We start from the raw sequence: 13,335 nt of genomic DNA, 5'->3' as shown, positions 1-13,335 counted from the left end.
AAATTAAAGATGGCCGTTCTGACATCATTTTCAGCCAAGTTTGTTCAAGTTAAATGGTCTAACCCATGAGAAATTGTTTGAAAGTTACTTCAGACTGATCCTAAAATGCTTTAAAGTACAATGTCTTGAGTAAATGTCCCTTTGATAAAGACACTGACCTTAATAAGTGGATATAAAAGCACATATTTTTGTTTGTTACTCCTTAAGTATCTGTACTTAAGCATTGTCAATCCTGGACCTGAAGACTCAGAGGGCTATTAAGTTCATTGTGAGTGCTTTTCATTTCAAATGTGTTCTGGTTAAAAATAAACTAAATTAAATCAGCATTTCAATCTTACATCCTTAGGAAATTGTTGACTATTATAAATGATGTCAAACCTCAAGTCCAAAATGTTTAATAAGAATTTGCATTCTCTCAGTTATATTTGAGTATAAGAAACCTATAAACACAGAGGAGACAACCATTGCTTTCTGCATATACTAACACAACATTTATATCTTTTTATCTTTTTACTTGTTTTTCCTACTTATGTTTCCCTTCTTCCCATCCTCGGGGGTGGCATGAGAATGAGAAACACATTTGAAGCTCTGTTTGGCACTGGTTAAGTTCTAGGGAACTGTGTTTACCCTGCACAAAGACCAAGTAATTTCACAGTACTTCAAGCAAGAATTATCATGTAACTCAGAGCATATTAAATGATGCATGATTTGCTAATATTTTTCTTAACTTGATCAAATTTTCACCCACAGAAACAAAAGTATTCCAGTACCTATCTGCAATAAGAATGGAGAAACCAGTCACTTAAAATTAGAATTTTTTTAGGCCTGGAAAATTACCACTATATATTTTCAGTGTTCTTCACATATCAAAATTAGAAACACCTGTATAGCAAGCCCATAAGTGGCAGCGATATGTTGATTATGTTAAGATAGGATATTGCACACAGGAAGTCCTAAATAATTGCCTATCTCTATTTCCTAGTCAATTTCATTTGGATGCTCCTGTGTGCAAGGTACACACATCAGCATACATACAAATTGAATTTTTTCTAATTGGGGCAGCATTTGTGACACTTTTAAAAGCCCTTACTTCAGTTTAGATCCAAATATTTAAATGTGAATATTTTCTGGGAGGTAAGGGACAGTCACTAGTTCTTTCATGAGTTCTGATAAAAGCATTGTTTGGATTTCACAGACCCTGCCAAGGTGGCCTGTGACAATGTAGTGACTGAATGATCACAAGACAATATTTGTTAACAGTCTACATTCATGGAGTACCACCATATGTTTGAATTAAATGGCTCTGAAAGTTGAATTAATAACATTTACTATTTCCTTTACACTGCTTTAGGTGCTCTATACCAAGGAGTTTATATACAGTGAGTTTGAGTAAAATTCAATAAATACCATCTGGTGCAGACAGGGACTCATGGGCAAAAGGGTCAGAAGATGCCTGGGATTCCTCTTCAATCACCATCCTTTGGAGTGACTCAGACAGATGCAGATGAGCAAATCTACCCCACCTCTGAGTTGCTGTTTCTTCTGATAAGATATGCATAAGGGCAGCTTATAGTTGGGAGGGTAATTCCTTTGGGAATGGATACCATGCAGTGGGAATTTAGGACCCAGAGATGTAGGGGTATATGGAAATGACTGTTGTGCAGTATTTGGAGACCTGAGTTGAAGCTGAGATCATACACAGAGCTTGTTGCTAAGGGGAGGAAAAGCCACTGCCCCAGCTAGCAAATGGAAAAGAACCTCTGGCTCATTCAAGATTCAAAGACAATCTTGCTTGTTTCTCCACATTGACATTTATTAATTACCAGGTACCATACTGGGTGCTTCAAATGTATTATCTCATATAATAATCATAACAACATTGTGAGATAAGTATTATTACTCTTATTTTCATTTTACAGTTCAACAAACTGAAGCACAGAAAAAAACATTTTTTCCCACTATATAATACTGTTTGCTAGAACTGGGTATGTTATAAATTGGAATATGAGAAAGCTGAATATAAAGATAACAGGTATGAAGGGGTGACTTTAGAATAGTGACTTTGGAAAAGCATAAGCATCAATGAACTTTACAGGCATGGAAAAAGTTGATCTTCTCAACATCATACAGCTACCCATGGGGGGAGCACCAGGACTAGAGTGAGGTGAGTGATGTACTCACGTTGGATGCAAAATATAAGGACTCAGAAAAACTCAGTAATTAAGATGTATATTATTTTAATGCAATATTTAAAATTTCAAAATTAATTCAAAAATCTGCAATGAATAAAATATCAAAATTTAAATAAAGACAGGATTATTATTACCGAATTTTCCTTCTGTCTCTGCCTCCAATATGGCCTGGCATGGTACTAGGTGGGAGGCCTGAACTTGAATGCTGTCAGTCTGAGCTCAGAACCCAAGCTTGTAACTGTTATTTGCTTTTTTGCTTGTCGGGATTTGAAAGATAAAGAAGCGTCTAATATAATTTAAAGAATGTAAGACTGATGGTCAAGGATAATGGCAAAAACCTGGACTTGGTTCTTTAGGAGGAAAGCAGAGAAAATGACTAATTTAATTTCCCATGTATGTTTCCATTTAGAAACTTAAGTATCTGTATAGTTTGGCTTCAAAGACAGAGGACCAATAAAAATCATATTTAACTTTAAACTTTTCCTTGCCTCTCTTGGCACTCTTTTATCAGTGCCAAGAATCCAGTTACTGATCATAAGAAGCCTAGAGCAGTTTCCCCTGCATCTGGTGGTATATTTTTCTGTAAGAAATATAAGATACAATTAAGAGTGACTTGAAAACTGAGAAACATTTCTTATCTCACATAACAGAAGCTCTGGAAGTAGGGCGATTATTCCAAGATTGGATAATTCAATGCTTCAGCAATGTCATGTGGACTCAAGTTCTTTCATTTTTAACCTTTGCCTTCTTCAGTGAATCAGCTGCTGTCTTTATGGTTATAAGGTGGCTACAGCAGCTCCAGGCTTTATGCTCCCATGTAACAAAGTCCTTGTTTCCCCTTTTAACGGCAAGAAAACCCCTCCCAGAATCTCTCATTCAATATCTGACTCTAGAACAAATTGTGAATTGACATTTTTGTTTGTTGATAGCAATATAGCAAAACCTTAGTTTTCTTATATTTAAAAGAGAGATAAAATAATATAGCTATCTCATTAGGTTATTGAAAGGGAAATGTGGGTTAATATAAATAAAGTTCTTAGAGTAGTATCTGGCAGGCAATATACACTAAGTGTTAGCTACTATTATTTTTATGATGATCCTCAATGTAATATATTTAATTTAACTCATGGAAACATGAGAAGTAAGAAAATATAATTTAAAAAAACCCCACATCAATAAAAGGTTTAGTTGCATTGTATAGTATTATTCCCATTGATATAATATGGATGTGATGATATCCGAGAGAGGGAGTTAGAATCAACTTGAGAACTACTGTCTTATTTAAGTTATACCTATAATCTTGTGTCTATTATCTGTATATACATCTATATCGATGTTTTTAAAGTTGTTGTCCACATAACTAAAAATCAGAGGCTGATCTCAAGCCAGCAACATTGACTTCATGAAAACATGCTGGTTTGACTATTTTAGAACCAAGCAATATACATGTCTGCAGAGTGTATATATAGTGCATTTAGGCATAAGGATAATTAAACTGATATCTATTTTGTTGGATTTTTATTGTTAAGTTCCTCAGTGAACATTTAGAAGAAAGGGAAATGGGGAAATGGTTTCAATCTATTCAGATCATAAAAATCCCATTTGCCATATTCTTCCATTAGATATAAAATATACTAGTGCTAAAAAATACATTAATGGTGCCATTACAATCCAGTTTCTTACATACAGTTCTTTAAAATTTTTCAATTGCAATTATAAAATTCCATTTCATTTCCTTTCTCTAAGGTTTAATCTCATCATTCAGACTACCATATCTTGCTCATATGAAACTCTCCAGAATGCAGTAAAATAAGGTCCAAAGAGTAAAGTTACATTGTCACTGAATCATGGAGATAAGTTTCCCTGAAACCAACATTTTGTAACTTGGCATCCTTGGATGGGTTGTGAATCCCCTGAAATAAAAGATAAAATTAAAATTTCCCCGGAAATCCTTTCTCTCATATCACTTTTCCCCTTTCTAGTATATGTGCTGTCTAAGCGAGCACACACTTTTTCCCTTTCTGTAGGATCTTACCCATAGGTGTAAAATGGAATATTCTTTCCATTTTAACAGTGTTAAACAACAGAAAACCCACTATGATTCTAGTACTCTTCGAACATTGCCCAAACTCTGTCATTTATAGTAAGGTGTATTTACCACCTCTAAATTCTTCCCATTTGGTCTTGAATGCATTCCACTGAAACAGCCCTTTGAAGGTCACCAATGACATCCTCATCATTAAATGTAAAGGTCTATTCTCAGTCTTCGTCTTACTTGACCTATCAGCAGCATTTGCCAGTTGATCACTGTACCCTCCTCAAGACAATTTCCTCACTTGACATCTAAGACATTACACTCTCTTTTTTCTGCTTCTCTCTCTCTCTCTCTGGATGTGTGTGTATATATCTCTGTCTCCATCTCTCTCATCTCTCCTTGTCATAATCAATTGCTGGTTCATCCCTCTGACTGATCTCTCTGACTTCTAAATGTTAGTATGTTCCTGGGTCCACTTCCTTGGTGATATCATTCAGTACCATGATTTTGGATAACTTCTATCCTCTGCTGAACTCCTGAATTTTTATCTTTAGCTGAGAATTCTCTTTTGTAGGTCATATTGGGTGGTACAAACATCTACATCTCCACATAGATGTCTAATAGGCAACTCAAGTTTGAGAATTCTAAAGCTCGGATATTTTTATACTACCCCTAAAAAACCCTTTTTCTCTCCAGACCTCCCCATTTCAGCAAGTGGCATTTCCATCGTGCCAGTTTTTCATGCCAAAAACCCTGAAGTTATCCTGTAACCCTCTGTTTCTTTCACACCCAGGAACCAAACTGTAAGCTTATATGATTAATTCTATCTTAAATACATTCAGAAAATGGCCATATTTCACACACACACTATCATCCTGATAGAAATCACCATCATCTTTCCCTGTGCTTATTTCATTTGGCTCTTACTGATCTCCCTATTTTCAACCTGGCATTCTTTCAGTCCTCAACACAGAGAATGAAGTTACATAAGTCAAATTACTTCATTCCTTTACTCTAACCTTCCAGTGACTTCCTGTCTCCATCAGAATAGAAGCCTAATTTTAGAGTCCTTAACCTTTAAATAATATCATATATTGATATAATTCTAGTTTTTTAAGATATCAAAGGAAGAAAAATCTCTGAAAAGCTAAAATAGTTTTTAAACTTAAGGAAAACATAAATCTAAAATTTAAGTTAGATTGATGAAAAATCAGTTGCAATTTATACCATATTTTTAGACAGATCGCCCCTTCAATCAGATATTAGAGGCTGTCCTTGCCGCCTCAGAGTAATTTTCATATAATTAAAATGAGAAGGACAACATTTTGGAAATATCTATTATGTCTATTTGCTTGGATTTTTATTTTTCACTCTTTCATTTGGCAAAAAGTTTCTATCTCCTAAGATATAAAAAAATGGAAGATTTATAGACTTCAGTTTTCCCTAATTCTATCTACTAAAGTTACTAGACATTTAAATACTTTTTATTTTCAGGTACTGGGATGCCTAACAAGGATAAACAAATTGAATCTAGCTGGAACCTGCTATGAATACTACCTTGACAATTCCAGATTTTTCCTGATGCACCCCAAGTTATAATAAATGGACCTATCAGTCTTACTTGAGTCACAGCTACTTATATCTACTTGGCACTTCTTGTTTGCCTGCAAATTTAGAGGCATCTTCTCCATGATGCTTTCCAGTATAATATGGGCCAATGGTGATATCTTCTGCTCCCAAACATCCATAACTTAGGGTGTATATTGCAATTTGAATAACATAGACGTACATTATTTAAATCCATTCCTAATTTTGCCCTGTATTAAACTCTTATTTATATTATAAACTTCTCAAGGGCAATTTCTTTTTTGTTAACCTCATAGGGTCCAGTACCATAAGTATTCAGTAACTTTTCTTTTTAATTGAATACACATGCATACTGTGACAAAACATAGTTTCTATTTCTGAGCCCCCCAAAAAATTGTAGCCAAGAGACATTTACATTTACAAAATTGACATATTTTGTGTCAAAGGCACAAATCAGGATAAACAGCTTTTCTTAGTTTTTTGGGGAATGGTTGTAAAATTTCTCTCTTGTTTTTAATTACTTCTAGCGAGCTCAATTTCCAAGATTGGCTCAGATCCTCTAAAACTTGTACATGATGCTGTGGAAGAAACCACGGACTGGGTCTATGGCTTCTTTTCTTTGTTGTCTGATATCATCTCGTCTGAGGGTGATGAAGAAGATGATGATGATGGGGATGAGGACACTGATAAAGGTACAAAGAGCATAGAGACACACCTAACTTCTCAGAACAATATTAGTTACGCATTATGGTGGTTTGCTTAAGTTTAAACACATATGAGCACTGGGGTCAGGTTAAACCAAAATGAATACGCTTCTGAGTTCTAACAGCATAATCAACAGACTACCAAAGTCAGTAAATTGGTCCCTATTTGGCTTTCATCTTACAGCTCATCTGCCATTATGGCAAAGATGTCAAAATTAAATGCTACCATTTGGGTAGCGCTATAGTAGAGAGGGTCTTACTATGCACTACTGCAAACTCACAAAAAAACCTCACAGTTTATATATTTATTTGGGGAAAAAAATAGTAGCTATTTCTCAAGTTTATCCTTAGGAAGACTGAAATAACAATAATAGATAGACATATGTTTTATACATGTAAGTCATATTCATGATCAAATAGAAAGCAGTTACATTAAAATCATAATCAAAAGTAAATTTATTGAAGCAAATGGAGGTGTAGAATGGAGGGACATATTCTAAATGTCACAACAATTATGCAACTAACCTATGTACTCTCTCGTATATATTAATAAACAAAAGGAAATAAACTCCAACCATACATAAACTACTATTGAGTGGATGTGAAAAGAACAAAGCATTGAGTCTGTCTTTTACATGACATTTTTTAGGGTCAGCCTTAGTCATCAGAAATCATGTATTCAGCCTTGACTACCAGGAAAGCTCTTATTATTTTAGCCCTCTTTATGACTTTGTCTGAATTTGTATTTGTTTGGCCCCAGTGAAAGGTTGAGATGGACAATAGAGAACTGAAATGAACATGATATACGAACTGTAATGTATAATTTGGATTGCTGCCACGATTTTATTGAACTCATAAAAGTGAAACTATCTCACATAAATGTACATACACGAAGTTTATACTTAAAAACTGGAATTTGGGAGGCAAAGTAATATAAAGACTACTAATGTCAAAACTAATAGACGGTTTTTTTAATAAACAAAAGAAAATGGGAAAAGAGAGAGGCAGTATTATGCTATGCTAAAAGTTTTTCTAATTTACTGTTTTTGTCTTGGTTTAGGAGAAATAGAGGAGCCTCCCTTGAAACAAAAAGGTTGGTTGTTTTCACCTTTTAAAAATGTGGTAATGTTGATTTTCAGCATGATTCATATATATTTTACATGAGTTGTAGCCTTAATTTATTTTTAATGTGCAGTTTTTGTTTAATGATTAGATCGAGATTTATAGTTAGGTAGAGAAATACTTGATTCTTTCCAATGAAACTGATCTCGCTATTTTTCAGTTTATTATTTAATTGATACCTTCTTCAGGAGATGTGCAAATCCATCTACACACAGATCCATGTGATTTGGAATCAGGAATGAGGAGTGAATTCTGTAGCCTCAGAAATGGCCCAGAAGATGATGATGCCCATGATCTTTATTCTCACTGTGGCCAGATTTATTGATTTAACATTTTTATTCATTTCCTCCTTATTTTATTGTCACTATTAGTATTCTTCATTTTTAGGTGGTAAGTAGGGGACAGGGTGTGTGAAATAGTATAGAAAAGAATAATCTTGGAGGCAAAGACCTATCCAGTCATTATGTGTCATGTATAATCCCAAAGGAATAGAGTTACTTGGATGTACTTGGATGTGGAATAGACAGATTTCTTGCAGAAATAGATCTTGCTAGGCTCTTCCATAACTGACTGGGATGATCACAAATCCAAAAGATGGAAGCAATATGACCAGGAAAAACTGGTATAGCTACGGGGCAAGAGCCTCACAGGGCAAGTATTTTTATAGGAAGGAGTAAGAATTGTCTAGAAGGGACAATAAAGAGAAGGGATACCATCCCTAAGGTATAGTTGGTGTCAGAGAGAAACAGCCAACACACAGCCAGACTTGATATAGTTGTGATGTTTTAGTTATTGCTGCACATGTTCAGCAGCAGGCTTTTGGGAGTGTTTACTCCAGGGGAGAATTTGCCGGCTTCTGTTGCTATCTGCCCAGACCTACTGTAGATGCAAAGAGTGGGATCCAAATTTGGAGCTTCAGCCTTGTCCTAACAGATGATGATTATCTCCTTATCTGGGGTAAAACCCACTTAGTGTATGTTAATTTGGAAAATCTGAATTTGTAACTTGTCCAACAAATGAGAGCTAAACTAGTGAAACTCAAATGTGGGAAAGCCAGAAACGAAAAGTGTTTATGAAGTTATCGAGAGGAGAAGACAGGTTTCTTGATCACAAATCCAGGATGAGAACTCAAGCCATAGTTCAGCCATCAAATCCAGGTTTAAAGATTCTAGAATTCTAGAATTCATTTATAAAATTCTTGAGGTTAGAAACAGTTTTTTTATAGCTGACCTCCAATGGATAGGGCCTAGAACATAGTGGAAGTTTAAGCTAATGAATTACCAGTCATTATCGGGAAACAACAGTTTATGTATAATGTGTTCTAATTGGAAATGGAAGAGAGAAAAACAAATAATATTTTCTTACTTATAAATTGAATTCTACAGAAATATCATAAGACCATGTTCTCCATAAATCAATATCTAGAATTTAATAAAGAATCTGTTCTTTCCTTTTGATTTGAATTTCTCTGTGGGATTATTTCAAAATTGTTTCATGTAATGATTAGCACAAATTGCAAATCCACATAAAGCTGCTTAATTATTATTCTTTAAATTATTGCCTTGTTTTATAAAATCAACAGAAAAACTATTAAATAGTCATTAGGGATACTTTTGAGAAAGATGTCAGTAATGCTCATTAGTTAAAACAATCTAAGTGAAAAAAAAAAACAGTCTAAGTGATCTATGTGTTTAAAACCATGTACACTAATGTCTTGAAGGATTAGTTAAAGAAGAATTGACTTAAAATCATCTGAATATATTTTCTTAATAATATTATTCACAAAGTTGCATGAGAAAATGGACATCTAAGGAAACATCTTCTATATCCTACCTTGGGTATAGAAGCTAGGTAATAATGAATATTGGTTGAAGTGGATTGAAGGAAATATATTTCATTATAATTATTATTTTTTTATTTATAAGCTTTTCCATTGTAGTGTCATAGAGGCAATGAGAATTTTAAAGCAGTATGTAATATTTGCAGAACATTTCTAATTATATTCTGTTTTAAAAGGTGTATTTTAGATATTATTATTAGAGAAAAGATGCTATGAACTTATCCTTATTTTGTGATGGATTTTTTAATACATTTTCATATTTAAAAATTGTGGTTTAAAAAGTATACATTTTTTGGTAATCCAGAATAACAGTCTCCTAAAACATTTCATTTTCATCCATTTAAATGACTTTTTATTGATCTCCTCATGAATACTCTCTCTACATTCGGATATATTCAATAATATTTAGCCATTTTGTATTACCTAAATTATCAGACTGTGGTATTGTTTATTCAACTGTCCTGTGTCTTTATGAAGCATTTTATTTAAATGCACTTAAAATCTTAGTTTCATTTGTCCAGTTGCTATTTTCATCAAAATAAAAACTCAACCACCCTGTTATTTATAGGTGGAGTTCGCAGTTCTAAGTTGATGTGGCATAATGGTCTAGTCAACTAATCTCAGGGTTGCAGGATTGATATTAAATAGATTATTAACGTGGATGAAATTTTTGAGTCTGCAATTCTGTGGCTTATGTATAAATACAGCATTAGGGTATGAGATGTAGTACCTAGTGTCTTTATGCATCTTTATTTTTCAGCTTGTCAAAATTTTAAAATAGTAAGTTCTATTACCAAACACTACACAGTGAGAGTCCAAGGCACTGAATCATTATAAAACATTGTATATTTTTTATATAATTATTTAAAACTTACAATTATGAAAAACAAGTACCATTGTAGATCATAGTTCCTGAAACAATTACGTGTTTTGTGTGGTAGGTGTGCTTTGGTTTTCTGGAATCTCCTGTTGTATAACTTCTTCACTGGAGGGTGTACATCTTGGATGTTAACTCCTCACTTTCCAAGGGATACACAAGTGCAGATAGCTATAAAGGACTGAAATTATATTTGTATGCTTTCCAAACATAGATTTGCCTGAAAACACATCTAAGGTCCTAACAGTACTTCCACTTTACAGTATAAAGAAATAGCCTTCACCCATCCTAAAATTGCTATATTGCTCACCCAAAAGACCAATAGGCCTTTCTGTCCTGTATACATCTGCTAGAGGAGAATCATGGTGCTGATACACAAAGGCTCTTTTTCGTGATGGGATGGTCTGATGCCAAAGATATGGTGGAGTGGAGGAGACTGGAGCAATGATAAGTTTCATTTCATGACTTTGCCTTTTATTTAGCTGAATAATGTCAAAGATTGCACTGCTCTTGAGGAAGATTCCCATGAGAGCAAAGCAAAAAGAATATAGTTAAGAAATACTGAAAGCTAAAAATGCCTTTTAAAAATTTAAATGTAAGTAATTCTTTTCATTTATTATCAATACTTGCTCTTAGGAAGTGCCATTGGCTTGAAAGAGCACTTTGAAACAACCACAGCAGTGTAGGTTGGTGACACTGATTCTTTTAAATATAACTGGGATATGTTCTGACACAACCAAACTTTTAAAGATGCATTGACTAAACCCAGAGAGGCCATATTTCTGTGATAACTTTCAGATTAATTCTGTATTGTTCAAAAAGGAATTTAAAACATACTTTATGTAATTATAAAACATTTAATTGTAGTCAAACCTCATCTTATTTATCTAATGTAAGATGGTTAATATTTTGTATCTCCTATTGACAAAAAATTAAGTCAGATGCTGTTTGCAGACCTAATTTACTCTCTCTATATACATATATGAAAGTATGTATGTATATATGCATATTACATTATGTACCATTTATTCATTATATGTTATTTATATGTATTTTTACCTCCTATTAATAAAAAATATAAAGTTATATGCTAGCTATTTGTTATATATATATGTAAATGTATATATTTAACACATAGTCTCTTTTCCTTAATAATTATACAACTTGATGGTAGCTAACAAAATTATTAAAGTTATTTCTTTTATATTTGAAACATTTATTTAGTCCCAAAAGTAAAACATTAGAATTTGATATCCCCCTCACACATATATTGCTGAAATGTCAAACTCTTTATCATATCTTGGTTTCACAAACAGTTTAAAACCTTACCTCTATATTACATGACATTAGTACAAATAAAATAATGTACAATAGAATATTGGTTTTTCTGGTTTTTATAACTTATTTTCAAAATAAATTTATTATATTAAATCTATGTCATTTTAATCTTTTCATCTACTTTTAATAACATATCTTCCAGGTGTGTTGCAAAATTTATTCTTTCTTAATAATTTCCTCCAAATGCAAACTAAAATTTTTTGAACTGCAAAACAAAATTACATTTTTTGAGAGACGTGAATTTGATTGAGTAAGAGGTTTGAAAACAAAGGCTGGTCCCATTAGCTAACATGGCAAACATTTTTTATAAATAAAGTGAGCAGCATCCAAGGTCTAGATGAAATATACCTTAAGTAAGACATACATTTCAAGGTACATAAGACAATATCGTTTTATCCAAAATCATTACCATTTATAATATTTTGATTTTTCTTCACCCTTTCTGAATATATTGGTTGGCTACACAGGGTACTCCTGAGTAAGAGTAGTAGAAATATCTAGCAGTCATTTGGTGAGTCTGATAAAATCATTTTACTTCCAGGAAATTCAGAAAGTAAATGACTCTCAGAATTGAGTAACAAACCTTTTGTAAGTCATGTGTTTTTCAAATTTTTCTTTCCAATATAACTGAAGAAGGCATTAGTTACTCAGCTGAGAGATCATTGAAAATAAATTCCTTGTTGATTCCCTATGTTATTTTATCATTACTTGGAAGAAGATTGAAAAAAATAAATAACCTTACCATAACAAAAGTGTCATCTCTGTGTTTGTGTGGGTGCATGTATGTGTAGCTCTGTATACATGTACATGCATGAGACATATGTATGCAGGTGTGCATGCATGCTCAAAAGGCTTCTCAACATTTGTGTCTTTAAAAGTAAACAAAAGGGTTAGATTTGTCATTGAATCTTATCTAATTCCATCTGTAAATCATATCCACAAATACAAGAACTAATTAAAGTTGTATGTATCTCACAAAGAGATAGATGCCTTTCTAATAAAATTTTGCTGTTCTGATTTAATACTTTATGAAAATTTGTAAGGTATTAACCTTTAGATTCTTATAATCAGGGGATATAAAAGAAATTCTAAATTTCAATATATAATTTTTTTTCTAGAGAAGTGTGATAGTATAATCAAGAAAAAAATTTCCAATGATAAAAATATATTGTTCTTGAATAAAATTTTGTGAGAGAAATGGAATGAAAATGTGAATTCCAAAAGAAAAAAAGGAAAATTATACAATTTCCAGATGTTAAAAAAGCTTGTTTGTTATTTTAAATCTGTAATGCAGAATCTCAAAATATTATGGTATTTAGAGTCCATCAACCTGATTTTTTAACTAGATGAAGCAATTTTATTTTCAAAATTCAAAATTTATAATAATCTATTAATTGTAACTTTTTGACTTATGATAAAAACATTTAGAAGTTATCTTCAAATGTGGTATATATATACAATGGAATATTATGCAGCCATCAAAAGGAATGAGATCTTGCCATTTGCAACGACGTGGATGGAACTGGAGGGTATTATGTTGAGTGAAATAAGTCAAACAGAGAAAGACATGTATCATATGATCTCACTGATATGAGGAATTCTTAATTGCAGGAAACAAACTGAGTGTTGTTGGAGTGGGG

At 32.9% G+C, this 13,335-nt stretch overlaps 1 protein-coding gene across 18 annotated transcripts in view; it reads left to right on the top strand.

The window, feature by feature from the left end:
• TRDN (triadin) overlaps nucleotides 1-13,335 on the top strand; it is a 373,567-nt gene that overhangs the window by 60,067 nt on the left and 300,165 nt on the right. For all 18 annotated transcript variants that reach the window (XR_014147926.1, XM_081828915.1, XM_081828916.1 and 15 more), the window contains exons 3-4: nucleotides 6,342-6,506; nucleotides 7,579-7,611. Coding sequence is in view for 17 of the 18 variants with exons in the window: in XM_081828915.1 (XP_081685041.1) it covers nucleotides 6,342-6,506; nucleotides 7,579-7,611 (198 nt within the window). In the remaining variant the exon portion in view is untranslated. The remainder of the gene's footprint in view (nucleotides 1-6,341; nucleotides 6,507-7,578; nucleotides 7,612-13,335) is intronic.

This window comes from Leptonychotes weddellii, chromosome 8 (genome assembly GCF_054177405.1).
Source record: "Leptonychotes weddellii isolate Sample4059 chromosome 8, ASM5417740v2, whole genome shotgun sequence".
Lineage (NCBI taxonomy): Eukaryota > Metazoa > Chordata > Mammalia > Carnivora > Phocidae > Leptonychotes > Leptonychotes weddellii.
Note: the sequence above shows the minus strand (reverse complement) of the source record. Positions and strands in the feature narration are given on the sequence as shown.